Source organism: Falco cherrug, chromosome 4 (assembly GCF_023634085.1).
Source record: "Falco cherrug isolate bFalChe1 chromosome 4, bFalChe1.pri, whole genome shotgun sequence".
Lineage (NCBI taxonomy): Eukaryota > Metazoa > Chordata > Aves > Falconiformes > Falconidae > Falco > Falco cherrug.
The window spans coordinates 29,054,573-29,070,685 of record NC_073700.1 but is presented as its reverse complement, the minus strand read 5'-3'; the positions used below and the strand labels follow the sequence as shown (position 1 = coordinate 29,070,685).

The 16,113-nt window shown below is 45.2% G+C and overlaps 1 protein-coding gene across 4 annotated transcripts in view; it reads right to left on the bottom strand.

Moving 5' to 3' along the window:
- Positions 1-16,113, bottom strand: part of RNF216 (ring finger protein 216) — an 80,991-nt gene that overhangs the window by 47,455 nt on the left and 17,423 nt on the right. For all 4 annotated transcript variants that reach the window (XM_055708288.1, XM_055708285.1, XM_055708286.1 and 1 more), the window contains exons 4-13: positions 15,211-16,083; positions 13,353-13,429; positions 9,538-9,640; positions 8,465-8,629; positions 7,447-7,561; positions 7,022-7,161; positions 6,021-6,071; positions 4,879-5,016; positions 3,735-3,883; positions 3,213-3,291 (exon numbers count right to left, since the gene is read on the bottom strand). In XM_055708288.1, coding sequence (XP_055564263.1) covers positions 3,213-3,291; positions 3,735-3,883; positions 4,879-5,016; positions 6,021-6,071; positions 7,022-7,161; positions 7,447-7,561; positions 8,465-8,629; positions 9,538-9,640; positions 13,353-13,429; positions 15,211-16,083 — 1,890 coding nt within the window. The remainder of the gene's footprint in view (positions 1-3,212; positions 3,292-3,734; positions 3,884-4,878; positions 5,017-6,020; positions 6,072-7,021; positions 7,162-7,446; positions 7,562-8,464; positions 8,630-9,537; positions 9,641-13,352; positions 13,430-15,210; positions 16,084-16,113) is intronic.

Here is a 16,113-nt window from a genome sequence, read left to right as displayed (position 1 = left end):
CTCTGCTATGCAAAGGGGTTTTAAAGAAAAGTCTTGGAAAATGCAAGTCCCTGCAATGTGGCCTGGCTATGAAATGAGCGTCGAGGGCTTTGAGCTCTCCAGCACGGAGGGACAGTGCTGCTCCGTGCATGCCTTATTTCCATGGCAACAGCTGCTTTCACCTCCCCATCTCTTCGCTGGCTGAAAGCCCTGCAGTGCTTTGTGCTGAGACTGCAAAGAGGGGAAACTATCTCCTTCACCCGCAACACGGCACCAGGGATAGCAGCAAGCAGCCCAGGAACAAAAGCCTTGTCTTCACCAACAATACAGGGTCTGGGGAGGAGGGAGGCTGAGCAGAAAGGACAGACTTCCTTTTCTGGTGGCAAACAGCACTTCCCTCAACATGACAAAGTACACGCTCACTCCCAGTGCTGCACAAGTCAACAAGCAACACGTGCCTTTCCTAGTTTTACCAGAATTGCCAGCTTTGGTTTGCTGTCAGAGCACTGGGAGGAGAAACTCACATCATTAAGAGACGAGAAATTTGAGTGCTGCTTCCGTGCAGGGATCCCTCCGCAGAGTAAGATGGAGGTTGACCAAGCATGCTGGCAAACCCTCCTGTCACCAGCAAGCTGGCTCCACACGTAGTCAGCAACCTGTTAGAGAGCAAAACCTCAAAACTCAGCCAGGTCTGAGTGAAAGCTGCCTCTCCCCCAGCACCAGCTCAGACTGCACACACACACGAGAACACATCCATAGGGTGGCTTGGGCAACACTTTTCCTTGGTTAATTAAGCTTCTCCACCACCCTGCAGTCTGTGATACTAAGATTCAGGCCCTGGCCACCTAACTAGGAGCCAAACGTCACGCCACACAGCTGGAGCCACAGTGGCCCTGGCAGATGGTGCAGGCTCATCTGCATGCTCTCTGTGCAGCCGTTCAGTCACAGAAGGCGACTGGCAGCTCTGCCTGTTGCTCAGGTTACAATTAGCCACATTTTGGTTCCTGCAAGGTGCAAATGACTGGAACTACAGATGAGATGCATAAACAGTGACCTGGGTATGTCTAGAGCTCTTACTGAGCTCAGCACACGTATATACAGCCAAAATGAAGGCTCCTAGCTAGTTCCCATCACTTAGTTTACAACACATCCATAGCTGGCCCAAATACAAATGAACCTCTCTGCAAGATTTAAAGGAAAGCCTAAGAGTATCAAGATGAACTCTCAAAGCAAGACAAGGATCCAGGTGGTGGAGCACAGAAATACAACGGGTCCACCATCTGGTCCTCCTCTCCCCACCCTTGACAAGCCTTGAGGTTTCAGGAGAGGCACATTTTGACCTTTCGCTTTCCACACTTCCCCTTGTTTTAGGTTCAGCTGTGTAAGTGCAGTCCTTCCAACCCGAGAGGGACTCCTTCCAGGATCAGTCATCACCACTGCCGAGTCTGCCAGAGGCACTGCTAGCAAAGCCAGCGCATCCTCTCCAACCACCGTAGAGTTCCCTAGATTAGCCCTTTCCTCCCTAAGGGCAACAGTTTCCTGCAAGCAAGAGCATTAACTGGAATTCTTCATTCTGGAGAAAGACAAGATAGCAGGAATATGAAGAACCACTGCAGCTGATGCTGTGAGACAACACCACATCCTGCTATCTGAATTCCTCACTCTCAACTTCAAATCCCAAAGTCATTCAAGACTTCTAAGAAGAGCACAAAGCTACTCAGCAGATTTTCAGCTAATGAATCAACACAAGCTGTCCAGGAAACCAGAAATCCAGCCCACTGGAATGCTGTAACCCCAGGGAGGGGGGTACAGGCAGTACACTAGGAAGGAAATGAAACAGCAAACCAGAAGGAAAGGAACGTTTCAGCACTGACCCCTCTTACCCCAGTTACTGTGCTGCATTACACATTTTAAGAAAAAATGATACTTCAACTCATTTTGCACATTGAAGCGTTCATGTTCTTCAAGCCTGAATTTTGTTCCGTGGTGCCGACATATGTATGTTTTGAATACAACTCAGCTTTTGCAAAAACAGCAAGAAAAAAATTTTCATTTAAACGTGAATCAACATTGCCACCTAGTGACTAGCAAACCTCCTCCTCGTGACACTTGGGCAATCCATTGGAATTGTATTTCCTTCCCAAATGCTAGCAGTAGATGTTAGCAAAATATATCTGGAAATTAAGAGATCAAAAATGGAATTGTGCATCTTTCATAAGCAGCTTTCCCCGCCCCAAGTTCAATTTTCACTACAGAATGCCAAGTTCACTGCTGGCAACTTCAACTTCTCTAGAAAGGAGTTTTACTTTCTATTAATTTCTCAATACAGACAAATGATGGCAACGCATCACTACGAGAACCCAAAGCTATGGCAGCTATAAGCATAAGGCTAATGCACTCAAAAGGAATTTCAGTGATGAGCAGAAATCTCTGCTGGGGGACAGGCGGTTCCCTCAATGTTGCACGAGAATTCATTGTTGTGGCTAAAGTTACACAAGACACTTTGCAGCACTGATACTGTACTGCCTTGGCTCACTGGCACCATATGTAAGCAGGGTTCTCCATACATCCAAGAGACTGGGAAACACATTTTTGTGCTTGTATTTTTCCTCAGAACAGATGGTGCACAAGCAGCAAGTTTTCCCCGCTCCATCCCCCCCACTGGACCTGACGATTCTCCCATTACGGCCATCAATAGATTTTAAGCACCACAAAGATCTTCTGCCCTTTGAACAACTCACATTCCAGTGAGCTCTTCCAAGGTTTTTTGTCACTTCCAACTGAATCTGTATTCAGGCCACAGCAAAAAAGAAAAATGCAGATGCTAATTCTCTTAAGGATAGTGCATCAGGTTGTTTCAGCTCATTCTCCAGAAGTTTCATTAGATAAAGGATTACAACTTTGTTTTATGCCTTTTAAACATGCAGCTCCCTGTTCACCTACAACATTTCTGTATAGGCAAGACAGCAACCTATGGCATCCATAAGCTTTTTTAGCCAACATCTTCCAAGGAAAGGAAGGAATGCTGCTGTCTTTATCGAGTGCCCTGAAATTCATCTGTCCAACCACAGGCTTTTATAGAACATCGGTAGGATCCAGCAAATAATTTGACTGCTGCCCCATGCAGCCACGTTAGATATTCATTCACCTGCTACTCAGAAGTATGAGCTGTCCTCCCAGCTCTCCTGCCCAACACTCCAGGAGAGACCAAATGGCAAGTATCCCCCAATTACCTTTCTGCAGCGGGGATTAGGGCAGCTGAACCGCTTCACATCACTGTCCAGCAGAGCCGGGAAGTTACAGAATGGACACCTACAGCCCAGAATAAGATGACATTAATGCAGAGTGCCAGTGAAAGCAGATTTAGTCAAATAGCTACGTGGTAGTTAATCAGGCTGCCAACCAAACCCCTGCTGCCAGGATGTGCTGACTACTGCCTTTTTGCTCATATTTCTTCCATCACTTCCCTGTTTGCAATCAAAATATTATATGCTCAGCACTGCTTTTGACCATGTAATTTAGAGTATCAGCATAGAGCTTGCAAGCAAGTCTTAGGGGAGACAAGTCTATTGAACTTTAATCTGCTCCTGGTCAAAGGCAGACAAACCTAACAACAGATCTGGGAAGGCAGAAGCCTGAATTTATAACACGGCTCTTTGAAAGCTACCTTTCCCACAGTCAGCAGGCATTTAGGGTTTCGGGGAGCAATTTTCTACAACGGTAAGTGCAGTCTGCATCCTCTGCTGGACACTCACCTGACGAGCTCATCGGCACAGGCGGCAGCCACCTCCTCCTCAGCTTTCCGCTCATAGTATTTACAGAGGATGTTCTCTGGAAGCACTTTCTCCAGCTCACTGGTGGGGAATGAACATGTGCAACTGCCTTCCATGCAGCTGAGCTCCGACTAGGGTTGGAAGGAGAGCGCTCAGCTTCAGTACGATACCAGCAAAAGGCTAAAAGACTCAGTACCCAGAACATTTCCAAATAAACCAGTGCAGAACCTTAGAGAGAATACAGCTTCACTCCGCAGATAACTGCCAGAAAATGGGTTTGCTATGGAAAGAACAGGATTAGTTAAACAAGCCAGGCTGCGCACAAACACCAGGCACGAAGATGCTGTAGACAGCTGGGACCTCAGTTCACTCACACCAAGTCCACTGTGACTACAGGGCGGTCAGTTATTACGATCTCTGCTGAGAAAAAGCACTCCGCTCACAAACAGCATATCGCATTCTTTTCAGTACGGTCATTTACAATAACAGCTGCCAGCTTATATGTTTACATGAAACAGATCCCAGGGTACAAAAGCATCCCACAGTTTGATCGTCATATCTCAAGGCAAAGGAGCATGCACACCTCAGAGCAGGTTAAGAACTTGTTTATAGCTCAGCTAAGTACCAGAGTAATCGCTAACTAAATTGGAGACTAAGAAGGTTAGAGGAACCAACCCCCAAATTAAGATGGGGTCACAGTGATATTATGAAGGACAAATAAACACTCTTAGCTAGGAGGAGACTGGCCAAGTCAGAGATAAGAGTGTGTTCTGTGCAGACACCACTGGTTTATTAAGTAGAAAATAAAAACCAGATGAGTGCAAGTTATTGTTGTTACTATGAATGGTGTACAACGTTTTCCTAATCCAAGTTGCTAAGCACAGAGCATAAAAGATGGAGGTTAACAAACCCGAAATCCTATTCAGCAAAGATCCCATTGTGAAGTTGTTGGCTTCACCTGATGGTGAGACTGACTTGTTGGATTTGGGTTTCAGGATGCAATTCCATCCAAGTACTTCCTGGGAAGTGCAGTTACGTCCGATTTAAGCAATGCTACACCAACAGCAATGTGATCTCCTGATGGCAAATTGCCTATTTTCACCTTGCCCAGTTGGGAAATTCTTACCTTCCCAGAGCCGAAGACTGCCTCCTGAGCATATTTAATTAGGCACTCCTTGCAGAATAAGTGACCATCTGCACACTGAGTTAGCTCTTCAAATGCAAACTCCCCGTAACAACAGCGGCACTCTATCATCTGACCATCCTGCAGCCATAAACAGAGGTACTATCATCATCAGAACATCAATAGCTATAGCAACATACAGCCGCATACATGTGCAAGCCATAAACGCCAGCATTAATTCTAAAAAAGGGCAACAGATACACACCATTCCACTAGATATCTTCTTTGGCAGTCAAAACTCACTAAGCACAACCGGAAACTCAGTTTTAAGTAACTTAATATCTACATGTCCTGTTTGACAGGTTCCAAAAAGCTACAGAACACATGGTGTTTAGCATTTCTTAAGCTTGCAGGCTGAGAAGCATCTTGAGTTCGGGAAGCTGCAATCACAGGGAAGCAGCCCAGAGTACACACCATTCATATGGGGAAAACGAAGCTTCAGGTCTGTTGCCCTCTAAAGCTACATTTACCCATCTGCCTGGGAGGACCTTGTCTTGTTCTCTTCACTGCAGGGCTAGGGAAACGTGTCACGGTTAAAAAGCAAGTATACCCACTTCTTCGAAGGTCCAGCATCTTCTCCAAAGAAACAGGCATTGAGAATGAAAAGGCAATCCACAGCTGCTGAACTGATCTCTAACTTTCTCTGTTTAAAGGCAAAGACCTGATTTCCCCTGATTTTCAGGTTTTTAAGAGTCTTTTCTACAAATGAGGAAGGCCTTTCCACCGTCAGTGCTCCAACAACGGCATATCTGTTTCAAACAGCCATAATGGTAGCAGCAAGAGCAAACCTGGTACTATTCTATTGCAATATTTATTCTGGCCAGTAAAGATACAAGCAGCAGCTGACTGAATTACTACAGATCATTCCATGCATCAATACTGCCTTGCTGGACTCCGCTCTTGTCTACCTTTTCTGGAAGCCAGCCAACCACACACTACGCAGGTTTTGCCAGCTCTTCAAAAGCAGCCCAGTGCAAATGCAGCTTCAGAAAAGCTCCATTCCAGAAGCCAAAAGAGTCTGAAGTAAGTGCAGAACAGCGTCTATGCATAAGCTGAACTCAATGGACCACATTATAGATACTGACCTTCTGATATTGCTCCTCATTCATCTGCAGAGCAAGGAGAAAGTCTGCATGCTGTAAGAGAGACAGGTGCATCTGTATTTACGGAATAGATAAAGCAATTTTCCAGCCTCTACACTCTTGTACGTTACCTCAGGACTTACAAACCACCATAAAAAGCTCACTGTCTGCTTACAACATCATTCAGCCCATCCTTCCAATCCATTAAGCTATTTATGATTCAGCTAAAACAGATGGGAAAAGCAAAGGCAGCAAGAACAAAGAACCAAATTCTATATTATTGAGGGCTGCTGGTTCAGGTTTCCATGGGCAGAAATGATTTCTACCCAACAGGCCCCTCCAACGAAAGCCCCAAGGAACATTAGCTTTGTGTTTAAAAGGGGATGCTATCCATCTGCCTAAGAGACAAGGATCTTTCAGTAGCTACTTTAGAAAGACTGTAGGTGCAGAGCTGTGAATGCAGTCTTCCCTTAGACTACGAGGGGAAGACAACATGCCAGCGGGTGTTGCAGGGTTCTGCTTCAAAACACATGGTCCTCAGCACGAGACAAGGCGTTCTGGAGACAGAGGACTGCCAACTTGTGGAAGGCAGAGGGAGTGGACAGACTGCCTTGGGCCTGGTGGTTGTTCACCACCACCACTGAGCTGCAATTACAAGTCCTAAAGCAGCAGAGAAGCCTGCTAACAGTTAGAGGAAAGAATGAATTGGTAGAGCTTTTACTACTTCGTAACGCAAAAGGCTCAGAACAGTATTTGTAAAAGCAGCAGCTATGTATTTAAGGAAATATGAAACTCTGCGCTTGGCTTTTTTCCTTCAAAAATGAGTTAATTGGGAAGAGTCATACATGTTAACAGGTAGTGAAGAGGCAAAGGCAGTCAGTTATTCAATATTTTGTTCAGTGTTTGAATTTCTGCAAGAGGCAGATTTCCATGTTTAGGGCCAAGACCTCTACCATAGCTGAAGTCGTTTGCAACACAAGATGAAGGCAGCTCCTACCACTCACCTCTGCCATCTCTTTAACTTTCTGCTCATAGAATTCCTGCTCCAGTAGCACCGGTGGGAGAAGAGCACGCTTGTCGTAGGTCCTCCAGTGCCGTCTCTTATTCTCCAGAAAGAACATGCGCTTCTCGATTTTCACATCCCCTAAAGCAGAGTTAAAGACACAATGAAACAGGATGGAGCAGCCAGAACAAAGCTTAAACCTTTCTTCCTCCACACACCACCAGCTGCGTAACTTCAGTATCTCAAATAGCACCGTACCAAACAGAGGTACTAATGAAGAGTATCTCCAAAACAGATACCAGACAGTGACAGAAACGGAGCTCTTTCAGGACCGTATCCCTTCCCAAGGACAGCACTTTCTGCTGCAAGCCAGTTCTGCTTACAGTAATGATGCAGAGAGAACAAGACGCACAGCTTGGTATTTACCTTGCTCAAATTTGAAGTCTATATATGAATACTGATTCATTTCTTTCCTCCTTTTTCGTTTCCCACTGGTTTCAGGAGACAGCTCCTGCCATTTTTTGATAGCATCTGAAAAGGCCTAGAAAATAACATACAGACTTAAATCCTGCCTGTTCCTGGAAGAAAGCAGAAGCACATACTTCAAATTGAAGCACACTAAACCCGCACGTAAGACTGATCCAAAACGTGAAAGCCCAGCACCCCATACAGAGGCAAGTATACCTTTCCTTTGCTCACCTTATTGCTTTATGTACTCCTAAAACAGCCATCCCACAAAAACCAAGATAACCAAATGATACTTCAAAACACCTCAGCTATTACTCTAACACAGCTGGTTTCCACTCTGATGCAACAGAGCTGGTTGGGCTTTTTTTTTTTTTAAATAAAAAAACCAAACTCAACAGAAAAAAAGCTCAAATACTCAGTGCTCAATCAAGCAAGTGAAGAGACAAAGAGTTTTTGGCCAAAAGCTTAAAGCCACATTTACATTCAGTTTGTTGATACTTGAAACCGGTGTCTTCACAGCTCCAGGATATAGGGCTCATTCCACAAGAATAGAAATAGAAACAGGACAGTGAGACTTGGGCTTCTTTTCAATTACATGCAGTCAGTTAACTAATAGCAGCAGTTAAATGTTTTAAGATTTAGCTAAATGCCTAGGCTTTACTGGCAACTATAGCACACTTCAGCGGTGACAGACAGGAACACTTCTCAGTTTAATGCGTCACCTACCATCAACTAGCTAGTGTTTTCCCCAGTTCTCCTATTAGAGAAAAGTAAAAGCTACCTGCAGCGTTCCATCTAGCTGATAAATTTTGCAAGTCTCTACTAAATGGATTAATACTTCTTAGAAAAGGAAGAGTATTAAAAAAACCCATAACCACACACTAGCAGATGGTCCAGTAAGGCAAAAGACGTCACACTGCTCTCCACAGACACAAGAGATAACCCTAGGAAAGAAAACAGACTTGAAATGGAGAACCTTTCGTGTGATTGCATAGTGTCCCTTGAGTTCATGTAGCGCCCACTTGATGTCTTGGCTACTCAGCATCTTGAAGTCTGCCATAAGGAGGTCAGCTGCCTGAATAAAGCACCGCTGGTCAAGTGGGGCAAGTTTGGAAAAGTCGAAGTAGTCCACTTTAGGCACCTAAGGAAAAAATGTGAAAGATGTAAAAAGGCTGGTATAAATACAGACAAGAACACCCTTTCAGCGATCAGGACCTTCTGCAAGACCACCCAAAATTCAGGCTACACGGCACCCAGTCCTGAGCACCTGCCTAAGCAGCAGCTTAGAGCGCAGCACAGGTGTGAAGCCTATGGGGATACACATTGTGTGGGCAACCTGAGCCGAGCTGCACCACACTGCAGCTCTGTCCCCAGCTGGACCCACGCGATGGAGTTTAAAGCCATTGAACGTGGTTGCATGAGAGTGAGGAGAGGCTACGGGTAGGCTGCTGTAGAGGGTGAACAACTATCAGCTTGAGGCTGAGAGATGCCTCCAAGAGTAGAAAGAGTTACTCAGCATTTCTCTCTCTCGGGCCACGCACAGCTATTTCAACATGCTCAAAGTGGCTCAAATTTTTTTGTCAAATGGACTTAAAAAAAAAAAAAAGAAAAATCATCAAGAGGCTGTAGGGAGATGTGCAGTTAGGAGGCTGAAAGGCAATGCCTAAAGGTCACACAAGAGAGACCCGAGGGCCAAGTCTACTTCATGTGACAGAATGACGATGGAATTCTTGCAGCACTTATCAAAATGAACACTTCAGCTGGGGGAGCTGACAGGCAGGCAGGGCAGAGGGTCTCGCTGAAGGCAAAAGAGCAGACACTGTGCAGCTACGCAACAGCAAAACAGGGAAGTCTTGGAAGTCATCTTGCAAGCAACTAACTGTTGCTATTTAACACTACCTTAAATGCACCCAGAAGCCTCCTACGAAAGTATGGCTCAACCAAACACTCTAAAAATACATGCTAATAGAACCAGACATCCCAAGGTCCACTCCGGTTGAACAGACTGGATGAGAGGCATACTATAGATAAGGATACTCTCTCACTTGCCTTTGTTTCATCTTGGCTGGCAAGCAGGCTGCTGCTGGGATTTAAAACCACTCTGCCTTCCTTCTTTGGGTAATCTGGATTTTCCAGAAGGAAGTTACAAAGTCTGAAAAGATAAATATAGTTACTTCAGGGTTTGGGAGCTCAGGTTCATTCCTCGCTTGTCTAATTTTCAGCATCCTGTAATTAGGAGGCTAGGCAGGCAAGTCACAGCCTGCCCTATAAGAACCAAGGGAGGTCCCAGACTATAGCAAACTGCAAGTAAATGACTGAGGATTGAGTGAAGAATGATTGCCTGTATAATTGCAGAAGGAAAAGCAAATAGATTTGTCTTTTGACAATTAAATTTATACTCATGAAGGTTTTACGGGTGAGCTACTAGCCAACAGACACCTCCCCATGCCAGAGGTAAACAGTTAGGGTTACTTCCCCACTCAGATCCACGGGTGAAGTCGTGGCAAAGCGGTACCTCCTTTAAGCACATGTCAATTCCTGCATGACTAAGAGTTGAGGCGTACTAACTTCCTGCTACTCTGGAATGAACGTGATGAAGACTGTACCAGAAAAAACAATGACAACACTAGCAGCATTAACTGAAACACAGCTGTCATCTACTGTGCCCAATACAAATGCATCTATGGAAAAAGAAGCATACAACCCCCTACAAAACCCTTGAAAGACCAATGTCTTCCTCAACAAAAGATTAAAGACCCTCGTTTGAATTAAAGCCTCCAGTCTCAATCTACTTTCACATTACAGCAGAGACGGAAACACGTTTAAACTGTGTTTACATGTAACATGTACTCTGAATACAGGTTTCATTGTAATAAAGCTTGAAATCACACCAGCATTGTCCACTTCCACTAGAAACTGGTCTAGTGAGAATATAATTTAGAAAATCACTAACTGTGATTGCTGAAAAAATTGCATACCAGCCTGTAAATGCAGCATACCTGAGGTCTTACCACAAACAATCATAACTGTCAGGGAAATTTAGCTTAACTGAGTATTTCAGCTTAGAAAAGACTCTAGCAAATAGTTTCAGAATACCCCATTGCTGGAGATCCACAAATACTTCAGAAGCCCTTTTGACAGGGAAGCTTGTTGTAGGCTACCTGTCTGAATCAGACTGTCATAGCTTATTCTCCACCACCACTAACCAGCTGTGCTCACTGGGTCAAGGAGCATAAGCTGTTCCTCAGTTTCCCCAGCCTTAGAATAATATCCTTCTGAAAGGAGCTAGGACAAGCAATTAACATTTGTAAAACTTTTTGAATGAGAAGGTGCTAGGCTGCAGCAAAGACATAATTGCAGCTAATTTACATTCCTGATGTCAGAAATCAGTCCCTAATTAAGAAATCTGAACTGGCTTAAAGCATTAACCCACTATCAAGGCACGATTACTTTAGGCCTGCTTTCACATTCAAAGCAGAGGCATTTCTTTTTGTTTAATCAGGTATTGACATATTGAGCCAGAAGCTTTTGACTGACTGTGAATGCCTCTGCACACAAAAGCTGAATAGATGATACCCTGCTAAGAGGAGCTCCCACATCTTATCTTTCACATCGGTTGAAAGTTTTAAGACAATCATTTCGGAAAACAACAAAATATCTTGGCACTGAGTGCTTAATAGCTTCCAGCCCTCCCCCCGCATCCCTTTTACAAAAGATAACTGTTTTAATCCAACAAAACAGAAACTTCAAGGAGCTCAAACCACTGCAGCTCAAATGCAAGGGTTTCAGCTGGGGCACAGTCAGAATACATTTGAACTGTTCTGCATGTTGCCATTTCAATGCTCGGGATTTTCAGAGATGTTAACCTTCAATGTCTGACAATTAGTTAAGTGGGTCCCAGCGCGCAATGCACGCACACTCGCAGCACTGTTCATTAATATCTGCACCACAGGACACGGAGCCAGTTAAAAGCCTCATCCCTGCCCAAACCCAGCCACCCTTATTTATTATATTTCAAGCCTGATTCAGCTTGACGTACCACGGAGATCAAAGAGACCCTGCCAGCGAGGCTGACCAGTGCTTTGACCCATTTGTTCTCATACAAAAGATGCAGTGACAACTCAAAAGATAGTTTGGTTAAAGGAATAAAAATATGGAGAAGAAATCTTTATCATCCAGTAAGTGGGTAACGCACCGCTGAGCAGACACTGTAGATGGCCTACAGGGAAGCCTGTAAGCACCTTTTCATCTCGCTGGGTCTGTGGCACACAATAGCAGAGAAGAGATTTCGGTAGCAAAAAGGGAAGGAACACATTAAGACTGATAGAAGCCAATACTGGGATTTAATTCTACCAGGCTTCGCTAAATCCCCGCAGGACACAATAACGAGTTTTTTCACACAATCTGTGAGAGGGTCCTGCAGCCAGATGTCCAACTTCAAGAGCTCAGTCACCCTGAGGAATGGCCCTACCGCTCCCAACTCAAGCATCCACACTGAGGTGCACCAAGTACACGGTGTGGGCACCTGAAAGCCTCTCTCATGCAGACTACGCCACCGCTCCAGGGAAAGCCCTTTCGAAAGGGAGGAAAGAAGTTACAGGCTGATGACTTTCTAACCAAGAAGCCCTACTTTGGAGGCACGACTTCACAACACAGGCAAAAGCAGCAGAGTAGGAAATTATGCCCAACGGATGGGATCATCCTTAGTTCCCTGCCAGTTAACTTATTTATGGTCCAGTAACTAATTCTAAGCCTCATGCACTTACACACTGCTTAATTAGTGCCCTAGTTAACTGGAAAGGGCATTGGATTCATACAAGATAGGGTGAATACTCTGGCAACCAACACCTATTCTTCATTCTTGTGTCACACAATAACTAGTTTCAACATGTTTGAAATAGCAGTGACAGCTGCAGAGGGAGAAAGAGAGAGGGGCCACCTAGCATCAGACACAAGTCACAAGTGATTTACTTCAAACCACTCTTCCCTCTGTGTTGCTGGTGCCAACACACGCAATCCTTCACCCTTCAGCTGTGCAAGCTTTACCCAAAGGCAGGGAGATGATGCAACTTATCATTAAGGTTAATGACTTTATTTTAAACTTTTGATTCTAACATGACTCCCAGAGATACCAAGCATGATGAACACCACAGAATTGTTCAGCTGCTAACACAATTGGGAAAGCAACACTCACCATGATTTTCCACTCTGTCTACTTCCCTTCTTGGCTTGTGTTTCTGCTCAGTTTGACCAAAATCAGTCCCTCAACAGATATCTAGAATCAATCCTGCCAGCCCTTAAATGTGTTTGCTCTATTCCATCTGCAAAAAGTGACGTGAGAGAACTCAAAGAATACCACTGCTACTTGCTTCAGTAAAGGGGATAAAAGCCAATATCACAACACTAAATAAGGGAGTCCAAACTGGTGTCAGCTTTACCTGGAAAAAGCCAAAAGCCAGTGAAATGAAGAGGTAGGAAACTATTTTCTTCAACTCAAACCTCACCAACTCACCTTCATACTAGAGTTTTACAGAAATCATCTGAACACCTTAATCCTGACACTCACCCTTTTTAAGAACCCTAGTAATAGTTAGGAGGAAATTATATGTAGTATCTTTAAATAAGCAAGTTATCTTAAAAGAAGAGAAGCTACAGCACAATGTCAAACTTAGAGAGGATTTTAAAAAAGCTCTATTAAAAGGAAAGAAAAAACCCTAAACCACTGCTTTTTGGCACTATCACCACAGTGCTGACTCCCAGCCTGGATATGCTCTAGAACAGCGTCATTAGTGGGCAGGGAAATGAAAATGTGACTGCAGCCAGACTGTTGTATGCTACACTTTAGCTCTTAGCTTTATACTTACACATTTAAGTCATAGCAGTTCTTGATGCTGATTAGCTCTTCAATATATTCCTTCTTCACATCTGGGAATCTTGCTTCCTACAGTAGAAAAAGCTAAAGGTTACATAGGTAGAGGAGCTGTGCAGCACAACCTAGCAACAGCACCAGAGACAGAGATTTATAGGTAATTATCTAGCACACTCCTGAGACAAGGGCCAAAATGAATTTCAAGAGACCATTTATATCCATCCTGCCTGGATACTGCAAGCTGCTGGCTTTCCTTTGCTCCACAGAACGATTGCTAACAGCTCTTTCTCACAAGAAGAGCAAGGGCAGTGATGTGAGTGGCCATGAGCCCCTGGCCCAACAAGCAAGAGGCGAGGCACGTAGGTATGATCTACAACAGAAGAAAAGCTAATATTTACCTTCAGACAGAAGATTAAGGAGTTCCAGACTGTGCTGAAATACAACATTCCAAAGCAAAAAGGAAAAAACCCAACAATATGTATACACACCCAAAGCACGCAGAAACACTAGCAACAAGATCAGAACAGACAACAAACCTTTACTGGCATGTCTGTAAAAGCTCTCCCAGCATTAGCCATGCAGCAAAGAGCACCCTTTGCTGCTTTCTCTTGTTGGGTTCCTGTACAGGTATTGCAATTAATTGCACCATATGATATTTTGCTTTGCAAGACTGGACTGGTCAGGGTCATCAAGCAATCCTGACAATGCAAGAGATTCTACTTGCCCATCTGTAGGCAAGTCGCTGATCAACAAGGTCTTACCTGGAAAGAACTGAATTTTGTTGGACTGCTGCTTAACGATTATTCTCCTCAACCCCGGTTTTCCCGAACAGAATCAGATATGGGATGTGGAAGGAAGATGTGGAGGGGATGGGCTTAGTGGTACACACTTATTTACAAAAAAGTATTCCATAAGGCATCAAGAGAGACCCTTCCTTCCCAGTAAATCGAAGGGGAGAAGTGTGCATGGGGCAGGGTGGGGGGAACATTAGACCATGTGAAGCATCACCACTTTTTGTTTTGTTTTTAAACATACACATTGCCCAAGCTGCTGAATACACCAAAGGTTAAAAGAGTACCCTTCTTGGTGGTTCAGTTCTTCTAGCTAGTGTCCCTCATGCTAAGCTTCACACGCAGTGTCAGAAAGGAGCATGTGGAGTTCACACACACAAGTCTTGGTGCTGCTTATCCAATAATCCCTCAGTGCTACTGCCTGGAAATCCACACCACAAGGCCAACCATTACCCACCCCTGACCACCATGGTGGCCTAAATGTGGCCACGGACCTAACTACTTCAGAAGAGCCTGCTGAAAGCAGCCGCAGCCCTCAGCCATGTACCTCCAAGCTCTCTCTGCCCCACCCTCCATCCCTCTGCCAGTGTTCAGTGTCTCAGTTCTGCTCATTTAGCTCTACTTCCATTCCTAAATCAGCTCTACAGAGTTGGGTTAGGAATCAGCCAGACAAAAAAAATCCTACAGAACTGAGAGGGCAGTAGCCTTTAAGGGAACAGACCCAAGTTATTTCACCTTGCTGCGCCCCTGAGACCCTGCAATCATTTTCGTAAAACCTCTATGGCCAAGAGCCCATCCCAAAGCTAACAGTGCCCTCCAGATTCAGACCTTCTCACCACTTCTGCCATAGTGCTGGGGCTAGTCTTTCAAACCAAAGTTTTCCAAGACAGTTCACTGCATGCTCTTCACCTGCTGCACAGCTGAGTCACAGCCAAAACGAAGAGGATTTGCAGCTGAAGTCAACAGGGATGTGCTGTGAGCATGTGAAACGCTACACACCTTGAAAAACCTGTCTGAAAATAACAGGCACACAGAAGGCAAACTAGCCCTGGGAATACTTACTGTCTCTCTGATGAGCAGTGCAGTGAGGTCTTGGTCCTGCCCAGCAGCTCCTTGTTCTGGCACATTACTACAGCCAAGTTCATGAGAGCCCTGTGCAGGGAACGCTGGACCTGGCTGTTCATTGTCTACTGCTGCCTGCTGACCCGTTTCTTCTGGTGGATGCGCCAGCTGGGGTGAAGCAGGACCTGGAATCCCATCCTGCTGTGGTTCAGGTCGGGGGAAGGCTGGCCCAGGAGCCTTCTCTCCACATGCCCTCAAAGATCCTGGGTCTGCTTCAGGTTGCCCTTGCTGAGGAGCACAACCATTTACTACAGCATGTGGCTCACCCTCCAACGGCTGGAAGTATGGGTGATCCAGCTGGCTCTCATGGATCTCAGGATTCTCATGGATCTCCAGGTCTGTGTTGGCTGTAGCACCTTTTCCTCTGGGGTTTTGCTCTGGCTCCAAGTCCTCTCCTTGCCATCCTGGGGCTTCTACCTTTTCTTCCTGTTGTGGTGGAAGGTCTGCATTCTCCACTCTAACCACTTCTCTGTTAACAACAGGCTGTGGACTCGTCTTCATTGCTGGAAGCAAACTTGGGCCAGGCTCCTCGTTACTTGTAAGTTCAAACTTGGGACCATTAAGCTCAGATGGTCCAGGCTGCTGCAAGGCAAAGGTCACATTCTTGTCCCAGCTCGGTCCAGCACTGCTCTCCACCATGTGATTATACCGGTCTCCCTGGCACAGCAGAGTCGCGATCTCATCTTGCAGATATACGCTTCTCAAGGGCTCGACTGCACTTTTAGATCCTCCTTCTCCCACAGGGTTTGCACCCTGCCATTGAGCAGCAGGTCTGATGACATTGGGGCGCAGAAGCTGCTGATGCTTTGGGATCTAAAAAGAAGATAGACAAGAGTAAGCAGG